This window comes from Theobroma cacao, chromosome 1 (genome assembly GCF_000208745.1).
Source record: "Theobroma cacao cultivar B97-61/B2 chromosome 1, Criollo_cocoa_genome_V2, whole genome shotgun sequence".
Taxonomy (NCBI): Eukaryota; Viridiplantae; Streptophyta; class Magnoliopsida; order Malvales; family Malvaceae; genus Theobroma; species Theobroma cacao.
The window spans coordinates 33755091-33768188 of NC_030850.1; the positions used below are offsets into that span (position 1 = coordinate 33755091).

At 35.3% G+C, this 13098-nt stretch overlaps 2 protein-coding genes across 3 annotated transcripts; both read right to left on the reverse strand.

The window, feature by feature from the left end:
• On the reverse strand, positions 392 to 4696 carry LOC18613991 (putative cyclic nucleotide-gated ion channel 13). Its single transcript, XM_007051509.2, has 9 exons — positions 4333 to 4696; positions 3656 to 3769; positions 2759 to 3302; positions 2389 to 2601; positions 2005 to 2300; positions 1785 to 1896; positions 1448 to 1684; positions 968 to 1362; positions 392 to 878 (listed from the first exon to the last, which is right to left on the reverse strand). Exons 2-9 carry the CDS (start codon positions 3682 to 3684, stop codon positions 575 to 577), a joined length of 2130 nt encoding a protein of 709 aa, XP_007051571.2. The 5' UTR covers positions 3685 to 3769; positions 4333 to 4696; the 3' UTR covers positions 392 to 574.
• LOC18613992 lies at positions 7777 to 12892 on the reverse strand. 2 transcript variants are annotated; one of them, XM_018122747.1, is made up of 10 exons: positions 12383 to 12892; positions 12151 to 12227; positions 11470 to 11597; positions 11103 to 11258; positions 10857 to 10962; positions 10425 to 10607; positions 9759 to 9918; positions 8921 to 9246; positions 8557 to 8646; positions 7777 to 8152 (listed from the first exon to the last, which is right to left on the reverse strand). In XM_018122747.1, exons 3-10 carry the CDS (start codon positions 11482 to 11484, stop codon positions 8085 to 8087), a joined length of 1104 nt encoding a protein of 367 aa, XP_017978236.1. In that variant the 5' UTR covers positions 11485 to 11597; positions 12151 to 12227; positions 12383 to 12892; the 3' UTR covers positions 7777 to 8084. The 2 variants fall into 2 exon arrangements, with proteins under 2 accessions (XP_017978236.1, XP_017978230.1); XM_018122741.1 differs by lacking the exon at positions 12151 to 12227 and having other exon boundaries at positions 12383 to 12887.

Genomic DNA, 13098 nt, shown 5'->3' on the forward strand with positions numbered 1-13098 from the left:
TGAGGGGCTATCTCAAGGGTCGACATGCCATAGAGAATTAGAGAAGAAGGAAATCATAATTTATTCATGAAATCATCTATATTTAAATAATTATTACCTTCAATATGGAATAACCCTATTTTGACCCCTACCTAAGCATTTAAACTTGTGGTTGTTTGGCATTTAAGGAGGATACATGATTCCAAAATGCAAACAATTCCTCCATTAGGTTGGACCCAAGGTTTTGAAGATAAATTGCACTAGTTTATGCAGTAGGTTTAAAAGTACACAGGTCAAGCTCTGTCCATGGCAGTTGATTTTCCGAGAGGTGGTCTCACCATGAGTGTCTGTTCCCATTCAAATTTTGGATAGATAAGTTGCTGTTGGTATGTAAAACTGTCTACTTCTGGACTGACTTTGAGCAGGCTTGTACCATATACATACCATACAGAAAACTTTACAATAACTTTAATTTCCTGAGGAAAAATTTTGAAATGAAGAAAATCTATGGGTATATCTGTTTTAAAGAAGCTTTATGCATTGGAAACAGTAATTTCTTCCAAAATTACTGGAATATAAGATCAAAACTCAAAACTTAGCTATCTTCAGCAGCAAAATCAGGCTCTGCCGGCTTTTGAGGCAGTAGCGGTGGTAATCTTTGAGGCAATCTGGTAGTTTGTGAATTGCTGTGCCTCAAGTTTCGTAATGCATTGGCAGCAAATTTTGATGCATAAAGAGTGGCACCAAGGCTTGGCGAGGTTCCAGACTCTTTTGCCAAAGCATCTTGCAGCTTATCCTCTGCTTCACGTAAGGACTTAACAAGCTTCCTCTTGCAGTGCCGGCGCCAAGCTGCCTGAATAAAAGATGCTGCCCATGTCTGCCACTGCACCGAGTAGAACCTGGTAGAATGAAGCATTTGATATAAATAAGAAAGAAAAAGGAAGTTTTCGGATGGCAGTGAAAGATAAGTACTTGTTTCTGGACTTACTTGAAAGTGTGCTGGAACTGCTTGCTGTGAAGGCGTCGAAACTGGGAGGCCACAAACTTCAAGTCATCTGCCATTAAAGCAAAAGCTTCCACTTCTTTCAGGGCCTGCACGGTTCTAGTCGAGATAGGTAGATTGGAAGAGGACTGGAGATCCAAGGCCCAGGTAAGAAGATCATCTCCACAAAAGTCACCGGCCTTGAGATGAACAGCATTGAAGAAGCCAGTTCTTCCACCATTGGTGGTCGTACTTACTAGGTTTCCTCGGATGATAAATAGCATCTCCTCTACGGGATCCCCCTCACGGACAATGTAGCTCTTGTCAGTGTAAAGCGCCAGCTTGAGACGATCACACATTGCATCTAATAGTCGCTCATCCATTTTCTCAAACATTGGCACCTAAAGCAAGAATCGAAAGAAACTACAGCTTAATCTTTGACAAAATACAGTTTATTAAGGTTGAAGCTTTTTGGAAAGCACTCACTTTCTTGAGAAGAGCCAAGCAAAGATGCCTCTTTATATCCCTCTTGAGATCTTTAGGAAGGTTATTAATCAGAGTCTCTTCCACAACCCCTCTGGTTTCTTGCCATTTATACTGTTCGTAACGCCTGATACGTTCCCTCAGGCTCTTAGGAAGCATTCGATGGGACATCCATTGTTCTGCATCTTGCCTTTTCACTCTCATTTCCTCTATTCTGACTCCTGTCGACTGCAGATATTTCTGTGGAAACAGAACAAGTGATGTTGAGGGAGGACTGTGAAAGAGTTTAATCATTAATGGCAACATTAAATTGTACCAATGAAGAAGAATCAAGAAGTACCTGCATATTGCCAATAAGCAGTGAAAACAGAATCAGTCCAGCAATGGAAATGAAGATAGCGAAGATTATCTCCCCAACAAAAGTGCTTGTTTTGAGATTTTGGCCCAGAGAACTAAGAAGGTAAAAGGGAAAAGTAACCTCCAAGTTAACAAACTATTCAAACGAATAATGAGTCACTCAAAAAGAACTAGGGTAGAGGGTTATCGTGTTTGTTACAAACCTTAGATTCCGCAAACCCCACCAAAAGCAGTAAAAGAATTTTTCTGGAAAATCCCAGGTTTCCACCACACCTGACTCAAGTGCATCGATGAATATCCCGAAGTTGAAGACCTTCGGATCCGTTATGTCATCAGGGTTGGTAAAAGGGCATGATGTATTCAGCAATCTTACTAAGTCGTAGTTTATTGGTGAATTGTCTTCACAATACAATGCAACTCTTTCACCACTGGGGGTAGCATCGCGCCAGCACCTGTCTTCTCGTTCTATTGAGATCAAGTACCACAAGGCGCCAACAAACTGGTATGTTATATTAGAGATCAGAATATGAGAAAATTCCTCAGAATAATGTATAAATGATTCATACATTGTACCAAATTAAACCTACATGACTGGCTAGCATGTAGAGGAAGAGATTCAAAGCAGCTCCGGCCCATGCTGTTTCAGTAAGCAAGCCAGAAGTTCTTGTAACTTCTTTGTAAAGAGGGAAAATTCGAAGGATTCTTGGAACATATTGGCAGAAAATAATGTATTTCAACCACTCCTTCGTGACCAATGAAATCGGGCCTTTTAATGTGGGAATTATGATTAGGATCACCATCTTAGCAAAACAAACACAAGTGTTAAACAACAGAACGAACATCAGCTTTCAAAGTGAATGCTTAATTACCTGTTGTCATTTGGTATGATTGAATTAAGTCATGGATTTAGAATGCAAGTGTAACTTCAAGCTGGATCAAGAAAGTGCATTTAAATACCTGTGGGAATGGAAGAATTGCCAGAATATCGATGATGAAGTTCTTGGACAAGTACCTCTTTGCTATGGCCCAACGATCCTCAATCAACTCACCCCTACCAAATACCCGAGAAGAAGGGGCAATAAACGCAGTGCGGAATTGAAAGATTATGTGAAGTATATAGAAGGCATCCATGAATGTTCGGAGGACGCAAGCAGTGATTTCCAATTTTTCATCTAAGTTAAGGCATTTCCGTTTACCATCCATCACGGGGATGTAAAAAAACAAGGGATCCAGGGCCAGAGCAATTGTACAGGATAATAGAAATATTTTATTCCAGTTCTGAAGAAATTGCCCCTGTGGATTAAGAATACTCTTCCTGGAACCCAATGCCCTCTTTTTTGTTGGTTTATTACCCCAAGAACGAAAGCTTATCGGTTTCTTCAAGCTTCTAATCCTTTCAAAACCTTTCTCAAATCCTCTCCGGAGACCGCCCATAACAGCATTGAATGATGGTCTAACTTTCTCTGCAAATGATCCATCATCTGAACTCCAATCTTGAAACCTGAGTAGAATCAAATCAATCCAATTAGATATCATAAAAACCATAGTCTCAATGAAAACAAAATCAGACTGCTTCCTTATCAAATCCCCAGGAGAGTATTCAAGAAAAAGTGACAATCAAGACCAGCCTATAAACTTTTCTTCTAATAGTTAATGCAAGTAATTACCCTGCTTTCATTCTAGTGCCTAGCATCCATGTAATTGACCTACTTGCATTGTGAACAATTACCAACAGTTTCCCAAACAAGCGTTACAGTTGACTACTGTTCATGACTTCATGCTAAGGTTGGCTTATATACTTAGAATTGCACCGAACAAAATGGAAACTGTTTAGGCATTATTACAAAGACCAACCTTACAAATTTGTCTCGCCGGAAATTCATGACTTCAGCCAAGTTCTCTGATAGTTTCAAATGCCAAAAAGGGTTCAACCTTGAGAGTTGTCCAACTCCTTTTAAAATCCAGGCCCTGCCAAATTCGTATTAGCAATCCCCTCAAACAAGAAATGAAACCAACTTAATAACTTAGAAGATAAATAAGACTAATAAATGCATGGCAAGCCTTATAACGAAAAGTAAGTTTTCGTCTGTATTGAGTAAGGAATGGTTCATCTAGAAAATCATTTAAGTAAGACCATAAACTTCACCTTATGCCACGGTCGTTATCTACCATGCACCTAACACAATTTTTTTGTCTTTTTGGTCAGCGTGTAAACGACGTTAACACTATGGTCTTTTTTTTTTAATTTTGTTCTCTCTTTTCTCCTTTAGCATTTTCACAGGAAGAACGTATAAGTTGCAGAAATCAAAACCATAGGCATTAATTATACGTTCAGTATAAATAAGTTACATAAAAAATAAAACTATTTTCATGTTTCTTCAAAAAAAAATTGAGGAAAACTTGAAAACCCAATAAGACCACGAAAACAAAGATCATCAATCTTTCATAGAGAGACCAAAAAGAGTAACAACAACGGTCGTTGTTACTTTGCTTTCCGCTCAAAAAAAAAAAGAAAACAATGAAAGACTCACCTTAACAAAGTCCAGGCTCAAGAAGGATTAAGGTTCTTTTCATTTATGAAGAGGGGTCTGTAAACTGTAATAATTCCCTGGATCAAAAGCTTCCAAGTTCAGAGACTTTCAGACCAACTAAACCAGGAACAGAGGAAAAAAAACACAGAGCAGCAGCCGTTTTGTTTGTGGTCTCACAAAGACATAAAAACGATTATCAGTAAGGAGAGAGAGGGTCTAAAACAACGGAATTAAGGAGTAGTTTCGTTAAGGGGCAGCCCTTTTAGAAAAAGGAAAAAGAAAGTTCGTGGAGGGAGTCGCTCATGGCAGTTATTGTCTGCGTTTGTTTTCCATTTCCAAAGAGAAAAACAAAGGAAACAGGGACGAAAGACTTAAAAGAGAGGGAAATATATATAAAAATTAAAAGAGAGGAAATCTACAAAAAGCAAGATCAAAGGGTTTTCTCATTTAGTCACGTGGAGTTATAAGAAAAAAAAAAGTCAAAAGAGAAATAAAAAACATATAAAAAGAAGCCCGCGTGCAACGCACGGCCATAGTCTAGTATATATAAAAACAAAGAAGGAAGACAGAGTCTCCAGACTACAGGGGGATAGAAGAGTCAAGCCCAAGGTCCCTTCAAGGGAGCCTCCGAGAAATTGTTTTGTTGGAGTAGCTTTCGGGGCCCATTACAGGACAGAAAATGGAAATTGCTTAATGATTTTATCCACTCAAATTGCCCAGTTTCTTTTGGTTATCCGAAGAATGATCTTTTATTTTTATTTTTTATAATTGAGAGAGGAGTGATTTGAATTCTATATTTAAGATAAAAAAATTATATATTAATCAATGAGTTAAATACTTGAGTGCTATGATCCATTAAATTTAAGATATAATACTTTAATTTTTTTTAATTATTTAAAATATTTTTATTATTTTATTATGTTTAATTAAATTTTTATATTTTTATTTTAAATCAAATAAATTTTTATGATAAATGATCGATAAATTATTATTTATCATTTTACGTCCATGTGATGCTAACATGAAATTAAAGTAAAAAATATAATATAATTATATTATCATATCACATCAACATATTCTATTACTAATTGTTTGACATGCCAACATCACGTGAAATAAAATTTTTTAAACTTCATGTAATATAAATTAACAAGTGATAATTTAATTAATTACAATTAATCAATTTTTAATTATAAAAATCTAATTGGTTAAAAATAAAAATAAAATAACTTGATTAAACGTAATATAATAATAAAATTTTATTTAAATTTTCTCGAATAATTCAAGAATTCATTTAAGTATTATGTCTTAAATTAAATATTTGGATGAAGTCAAATTGTCAACTTTTAAAAAAATGTAGAAGTATGATTAATTAAAAATTATTTTAACAAGTTGATTATAGACCCCAATATGTCAAAGTCATTTGTTTTTATATTGTTTATGGTTATAGTTTCCAATTTTGAAGTCTTACCACTAGAATAGTACAAATTAGGGGGCCATTAGTTACCTTTACACGCATGAAATGTTACATGAATATAAAAATAATAAGAAATATGAGTATTATATATATATATCAATATTAATTATGAAAATTGATATAAAACAAAAATAAGCTCTACAACTATTCCTTTAATTATAGCAATTAAGCTATCAACCTTTTATTTTGATGTCTAAGTTAAATTTGGACGAAAAATGCGAACACAAGTAATCGGACCAAATCAAATGAAAATTTGATAGCTTAATTGCTAAAAATAAAAAATTAGGGGCTAAAAAGAAAATTTAGTCACAGTTTGACACAAGCTATCAATCATTAAATTTTTCTTGTTGGTTTTGTAGTTTTTAAATAAGTAGGGAGACAAGTTTGTTAATCATGCTTTCTACTTTCTTGCTCAGGCATACTGGAAAATATTTATAATTAAATAATTAATGATTAATAGCAATAGTAAAAATATCGTACAAAAGTCAATAACGTACTATCGCGTCAGAGTTGACACCTCCCGCGCTTATTGACTTTAATTATTAACACCCAAATGGACATATATCTAATATTTCTAATCTTTCCCCTCCTTCGCTTCAAGTGTAAAAGAAACTACGGTCCAATTTACCGGTAGTTATAGGTCTCAACTCGGTTTGAGATATATATATATATATTATATACTATTATTATTTTTTTTTATTTACTTTAATAATTAAATGAACAAATAAGACAAACTCGGCAAAGAAAACCCATAGTCCAAACCGATCTCTAGACAACTCTATTTAAAGAGCCCACATGAAGAAAGTATTACCCTTTACATTGAAGCAGACAGGACGACATCAACCAATAGTCTAATATTGTTGGTATTGCTTTTTTTTTTTCAATTAACTTTTTAACAATGAATTTGCTCAGCTGTTGTGGGCCTTGTGGGCTTGCAGTTGTACATTTTTTCTAATGCCATCTTTGAGTTTTTATTTAATTTCCTATTTATTTTTATATAAAAGAATACTACAAGTGGTAATTAGGTTTAGACTGCTCGATGAGGGTTGCATTTTGTGGTCAAAGGTATATTATCTAATTGTATATTTAAACTATATATGCATTGTATTTTTTATATAATATGTATATACTGTAATATTTAATTTTATTATATGTGCCAAAGCATTGCAATTATTTGGTTGCATCATCGAGAACGTACCTCTGGCATCATGTTAGCAAATCATGCAGAGGATTGGCATTCAAATTTAGGACAAATTTCCTACGACCTTGTCAACTGTAGAAAAATCTATCAATTAATGCACTAAAAAGTTTTGAACTTAACAGATCAAAACGTTGAACATTCACCGTTTAAATGTACTATTTTCAAAGCATTCCAATTTGATAAATGAGAACTTGGATACTGAAAAACTTTATAATTGGCAACTCGTTTTAAGCAATTTAGAGAAAAAAGCGCCCGTCTAGATGAGGAATAGCTCCCTGATTGATAATTTTATGGTCAAGACATTCAACGTTTCGGAAACTAACCACAAACAAAACTATTGACCTGCTGGATGAGATTTGACTCGGCTGTCAAAACTAGGCAATCTGATCATACAAAGTCTCCAGTTAAGTTTGGTTTGATGATGTTATCCCATATGCTGAGTCAGCAGGCATTATGGTAAATCAACTAACCGTCACACAGATACCTCATCCACATGTGAGAATCACTACCAGTGCATCGTCCATCAGGTATTAAAGACGAGGCGTGTCCTGAAGCTAGCAAATTATTTTAAATAGTATTTCCCATTAGAAAAGGGAGACATCAGAGCTTTCTTGAGTCGGTTCCTGTATTTCTTTTATTCGCATGTAAACTCATAGAACAGAGTAAGGTTGTCTCAGCTTTCAACCATCAATAACAGAATTTATTCCGTTTTCAGAATGAGCTCGATTGATTGCCTCGTCAAAGAGTTCAGGTGGGATGGGGAAAAGATTGCAATGATTCCCTCGTCGTTAGAAAACAAAAGATTACGAACAAATGGTCCTCAGGTTCTCCAAATAAAAATAAGGTCTCATATCAACAATCTGAAAACTTACAACTAAGGAGAACTTGGCTGCTTTCCTGTTTGCTTACTGCTATTGATTGATCAAGCTAAAACCAAAATTACACTGCTAAAATGTTCAAATTTGTTAACAATTCAAAATGCCTACTGAATAGATGTCAAATGCTGTTCTTATTGATCTTACTCTATCCTATCCTAACAATTTTAAGAAGGTAAGGTACAATACTCACCTTGATCTACGATTTCTCCTCATCGGACTGAGAGCATGGCTGCCCAGGGACAGAATCAACAAAAAATTCCTCCACTGAAACAAGATAGATCTATCAGTGTACGGTCAAAAACACAAGGCATACAGAGTTTATTTGAATGGCGGAAATATCAACAAGCTTAGTATTTCAAAATGTCACATTGATGCAATTTGCCCACTTAGTACTATAATTCACAAGCCCTACTCTGTGATTTTAATTACATGTGGATATAAAGTCAACCATAATGAATGGCATGGAAGGTCTGGTAAAATCATTTTTGATGCCAATTATAAAGCATCCCATTTCTGTTAATAGATAGAACAGGTATCACCATGTTTTCTAACCTTCTACGCTACTCCTTTTTTCTTTTCTTTTTTTGAAAATAACATTCTAAGCTACTCAACATCCTCTAATGATTCTAATAGGCATCAAGGTAAATAGCATTATGCGACCTCATTACCTATATCCTCTTGCTCCGGAGAATCAAGCAAAATTTCTGAATCAGAAGGAAGAAAAGGAGAACCAGAATAGTTCCCAAGGGCTCCTAAATCTGTAACAATTCCAACGGCCACATTTTATGAGAACAAGCTCCATAAAGAATAGCAATAAAAAAGAATGATCAAATAACAAATATGTAAGGTTCCTAGAATAAGGGTTTCCAAGGCCAACAACGAAGCAATGCATAAATTATTAAGAGCAAAAATTCGAAAGGCAAATACAAAAGCATGAGTCTTGAGATGTGTGTGTGAGAGATAGAGATGACAAACAACTTCAATAAAATTTTAACTGAATATCTTAGAGTGGTTCTCATAGCCACAACATACCTCCCAAGTTTGACAAGTCTGCTGTCAGATCTGTGAGGCTAAAATTCCACTGAATCTGATCAAGTGATCTAAGGGAATCTCTAGAATTCCCAGCTCCATTATCAGGTCCCAGCTGCAATCCTACTGAACTTGCAACATCAGTTGTGAAGGCTGAATCCAGTACTGAAGTGTCTACTCCCATCCCTGACATGTCTGACGCAGTGAAGGGGAAATTCCCACTGGACGCCACTGATGTAGGACTCACAGGCATCTCTGACATAGATGACATGGTAGTGGTTGGAGGAACTGCAGGTGTTACATTAGTGGCATTGTTTTCCATCACCATGCTACAATACGAAGAAAACCAGTTACCATTAGCTTAACTTCTCTGGAACAAAATACTTAACCAGAAATAAAAAATTTTGAAAGCCAAAAATAAGACATAAGAAGAGGAGTAAAGCTAAAAAAAATGTGACGAGTACTTAATGTCCAACCATTCTTTAAGAAGGGTGTTTGTACAAATTATTCATTTCGCTAACCTAAAACAGTTTAGGAATATGGTTTAATTGAACAGAGGTGGTGTACAATAGCATGATATAACCTTAACCCAATCATTGATGTGTTGCAAATGTGATCAAGCAGTTCCTGAACATTTCAACCAAAAAAAGTGAAACAAAGCGACACATAATTACATTGCAAGTAATCAAATTGTTAATTAGGCAAGCTGTTTAGAAAGAAATATAGGATGTGCTCAGGAAAATAAAGAAGAAAGGCACCTTCAAAATTACCGGTAAGTAAGTATCTGTAAGTCTAATAGACAATTAATAATATATTAAAACGAAGATGGTTAAGTTCTCACTCGTTCCCTGAATTCATGCACATAGGTTGAAAATTGCTGGGTGCAGGGACTCCATTGACCACATGACAGCTAGATATGCCCATGGAGTCAAGATGAGGTTGCCCCGTAGCTGGAATTGGAGGCTGTTGCAGCACAGGGTATCCCATTGGTAAGTTGTTAACTGCACTGCAAAGAAGTGGAGTTGAACAACCATGATAGTGACATAAACATGCTAACCAAATAATAACAACTCCTACATCAACTTTTTACTTCAGAGATACTGATCCCAAAGGAAAGTTGTGATACAGTTACAATGCCACATCCCTCTCACTGATTCTCTTCTCCCAATTGAAAAAGGAACTGCAAACTTCCTATATGTAGTCAAACAAACAGAGACACCATATCATATGAAAAGTTACAAACCATTCCCTACAAGTGTTTGAAACCCAGGGATCCTTTTCCTTATGTTGAGAATTTGAAAAGAGGAATGTGATCATCTATTTTCCCAGAAATTTATCCTGTTCAAAAACTATTCTATGGCAATATTAATACTTATAAAATTTCTCAACAATATGTGGCTATTCCATGCTGATCTTGACTCTGCGATTAGGTGAGTATCATGATCACTTTATCATATAACTAAAATGATAGAGGCTTGCATCCATTATTTATTTAGTCAGAACTTACCGGGCATGGGATGGATCCCATTTTGTATTGGAGCCAAAGGAACTTTTGGAGGCACAGGGTATTTCATCAGATGATATTGATGCTCAAGAAAATGGTTAAATAAAAGGATTTGCTTCTTTAACTTCAGCCTTATGTAATAGGCCCGGAAAAAATCAGCATTCTCCTCTTCTAGCTTCTGCCATACTGAATAAACAACAGTAAAGAGAACACCAGAGTGAGGTTCCCAACTCTATCACAGTTGAACAACAAATATACTTGATAATTGGTCACTAAGATTTAACTAATTCAAAGATATCATTGCACTAAAATGAATTTTACTTTGCTTTAATGGTATGTTCTACTAAATCACGTGCATTTTTTATGCATTTTCTTGAAAATTCCAAATAACATAAGCACATATGCAGACTAATAAAGAGATTCGAGGAAGCATACCTAAAGTTGTGAATCCAGGGTCTATCCTTGCTCGAGTCAGGAGAGTTTTGACAACCTCATCTCTATTCATGTATAGTTGTAAACATCGTTCAATTAAATTCTGGACCTGCACCAGCCAGTTTACATAAATTATAAATCAGTGTAAATAAAACTCTCTCTACCATCAAACATCCTGGTAAGAAAACTGAAAAAGAAAAAAGAAAAGAGGATAAACAAATGAAATATAAAAAGGGACCAGTTTCATACAAGTTCAATATCTTGGCGTGAAACTTTTCGGCCATCATTGCTTGAAGCAGACACAGAGCCAGAGTCTGCTAAGGGGGCATCTGTTGTTTGATTGTTCTGCTGTTCCGTTTTTGGTTCGTGTGAAGCTTGAGTTGAGGGTTTTATATCTTGTGTGCTCTGTAATTGAATATAATATATCTTCAAGTTAGCATCAAGGAAGAAGATCTGAGTGATAAGCAGATTAATGCACCAAACAAAAGGCTGTAAACAGTTCCTTACTCTCTAACTTTGGAGTAATGACCACTTGCAACTAAACGAAGTAACCACTTAGCTGACACCTAAGAGCAATTAATTATAAATAAAATTACTTATTAAAAGAGAAAAACACCTGTAAGTTCTTCATTCCAACTGAAAGCCAACTGCTTGCATCTCTTTGCTCAGCTCAGACACTCCCCAGCTAAGGCCACATAATTCACCAACATCAAAATGTTGGCAACTGGATCAGTGGCATGCAACCTGGGAAGAAATTTACAATCACAAGGCTGTGAGCCAAAAGTACAGTGAAGAGAACTTCTCCCTTTAAATATTAGTACAAATTAAGTTTCAACAGATAAAAACAAAAACTATGTTCAAGGTGAAACAAGAATATACCCCAAATGCCACTTTACTGATATTCGAATCCTGACCAAAACAAAGAAATATACCATGTATAGCTATTCTAAATTTCTCCACATAATCTCTTCAAAATTAGACAATTTTACTCACTCTTACGCATGACTACGTTGCTCAAATCAATCATTAGGTTAAATAAGCATTAACTCCAACAAACTTACAAAAACATATCTTACTAATTACTTCAAATTCACAAGGCAAAAAATCGACAAAAAGATCTACACCGGTTATTGTTAACTAATAAAATCCTTCACTTCCTCTCAAATTTTTCCGTAACACTTTTCAATTTTCGAATGCAAATAATGCAACAAGCAGAATCAAGTCCCTAAAATTAATTACACAAACTTTGCAAGGTCAGAATCTACACAACTGATCTTATCTTTCTAAAAGCAAAGACCTTTCTCGCAATCATTTGTAAAGTCCATACTACTTTTTCAAAGCCTACTTCCCTTCTTTTCCCCTTTTGGCTAAAAACTGCAAGTAAATGACAGTCAGTTTCAGTTAACAAAGCGAAAATTCCGAAAAATCATTTTGGCATTAAGCTACGATAAACAAGTAGAATTAAGAAGGCGCACCACAAATTTAAATTTAGCAATACTAAAAATAAATAAAGATCTAGTTAAATTTACCTTACAACCAAAGCTGCCGACTCTTGAAAGCACGCGAAAACAAAGAAATTTAAACTTTTTGTGTCGACGAATTTAGAGATCCAAGCTTAAGATTTAAATCAACTTTAGGAAAAATAAATTTCTATACGAAACAGTGTTAATTAAGTTCGGAAGAGTTACTGTGGCTGTAATGAAGGATTATTCGATGAAGATTCTGGATTGAAGCTGAAATGCAGAGCGCTAAGGACTTGGGAGATATTTTGAGGATGGCTTTGAGAGATATTTACAGCGAAATAAAGGGGACAAAATAGGAAAAAAATTGAATTTCGAAGCAAAAAAAATGGAGGCCAGAGCAGCAGTGAAGTATATGGAAGATTTGAGCGGAGCTTTTTAGGGTTTATTATGACATTATTAATATAATTATTTTCTTCTTCTTGTTGCTGAATGCTAAAAGTGGAAAGAGGAGAGACCGCAGAGAAGCCAGAGGAGAAATTTTGGGGAAAAAAAAAATCTTTACAGAATGTCGTTTTTCTTGGTTTATTCTTTTTGGCATTTTATAGTTTTGATTTTCTGGTAATAAAAAGCGTCAATTTGGGGAGAAAATGACGGTCGGGACAAAGGAAAATATAGATATATATTAGATGTGTTAAAAATAAAGGGTACTTTTTGAAATTCCGACACGGCTTCAACGGCTTGAGCCTCGGCTTGTCCTGGAGATCTTTACTAATCACGTTTCA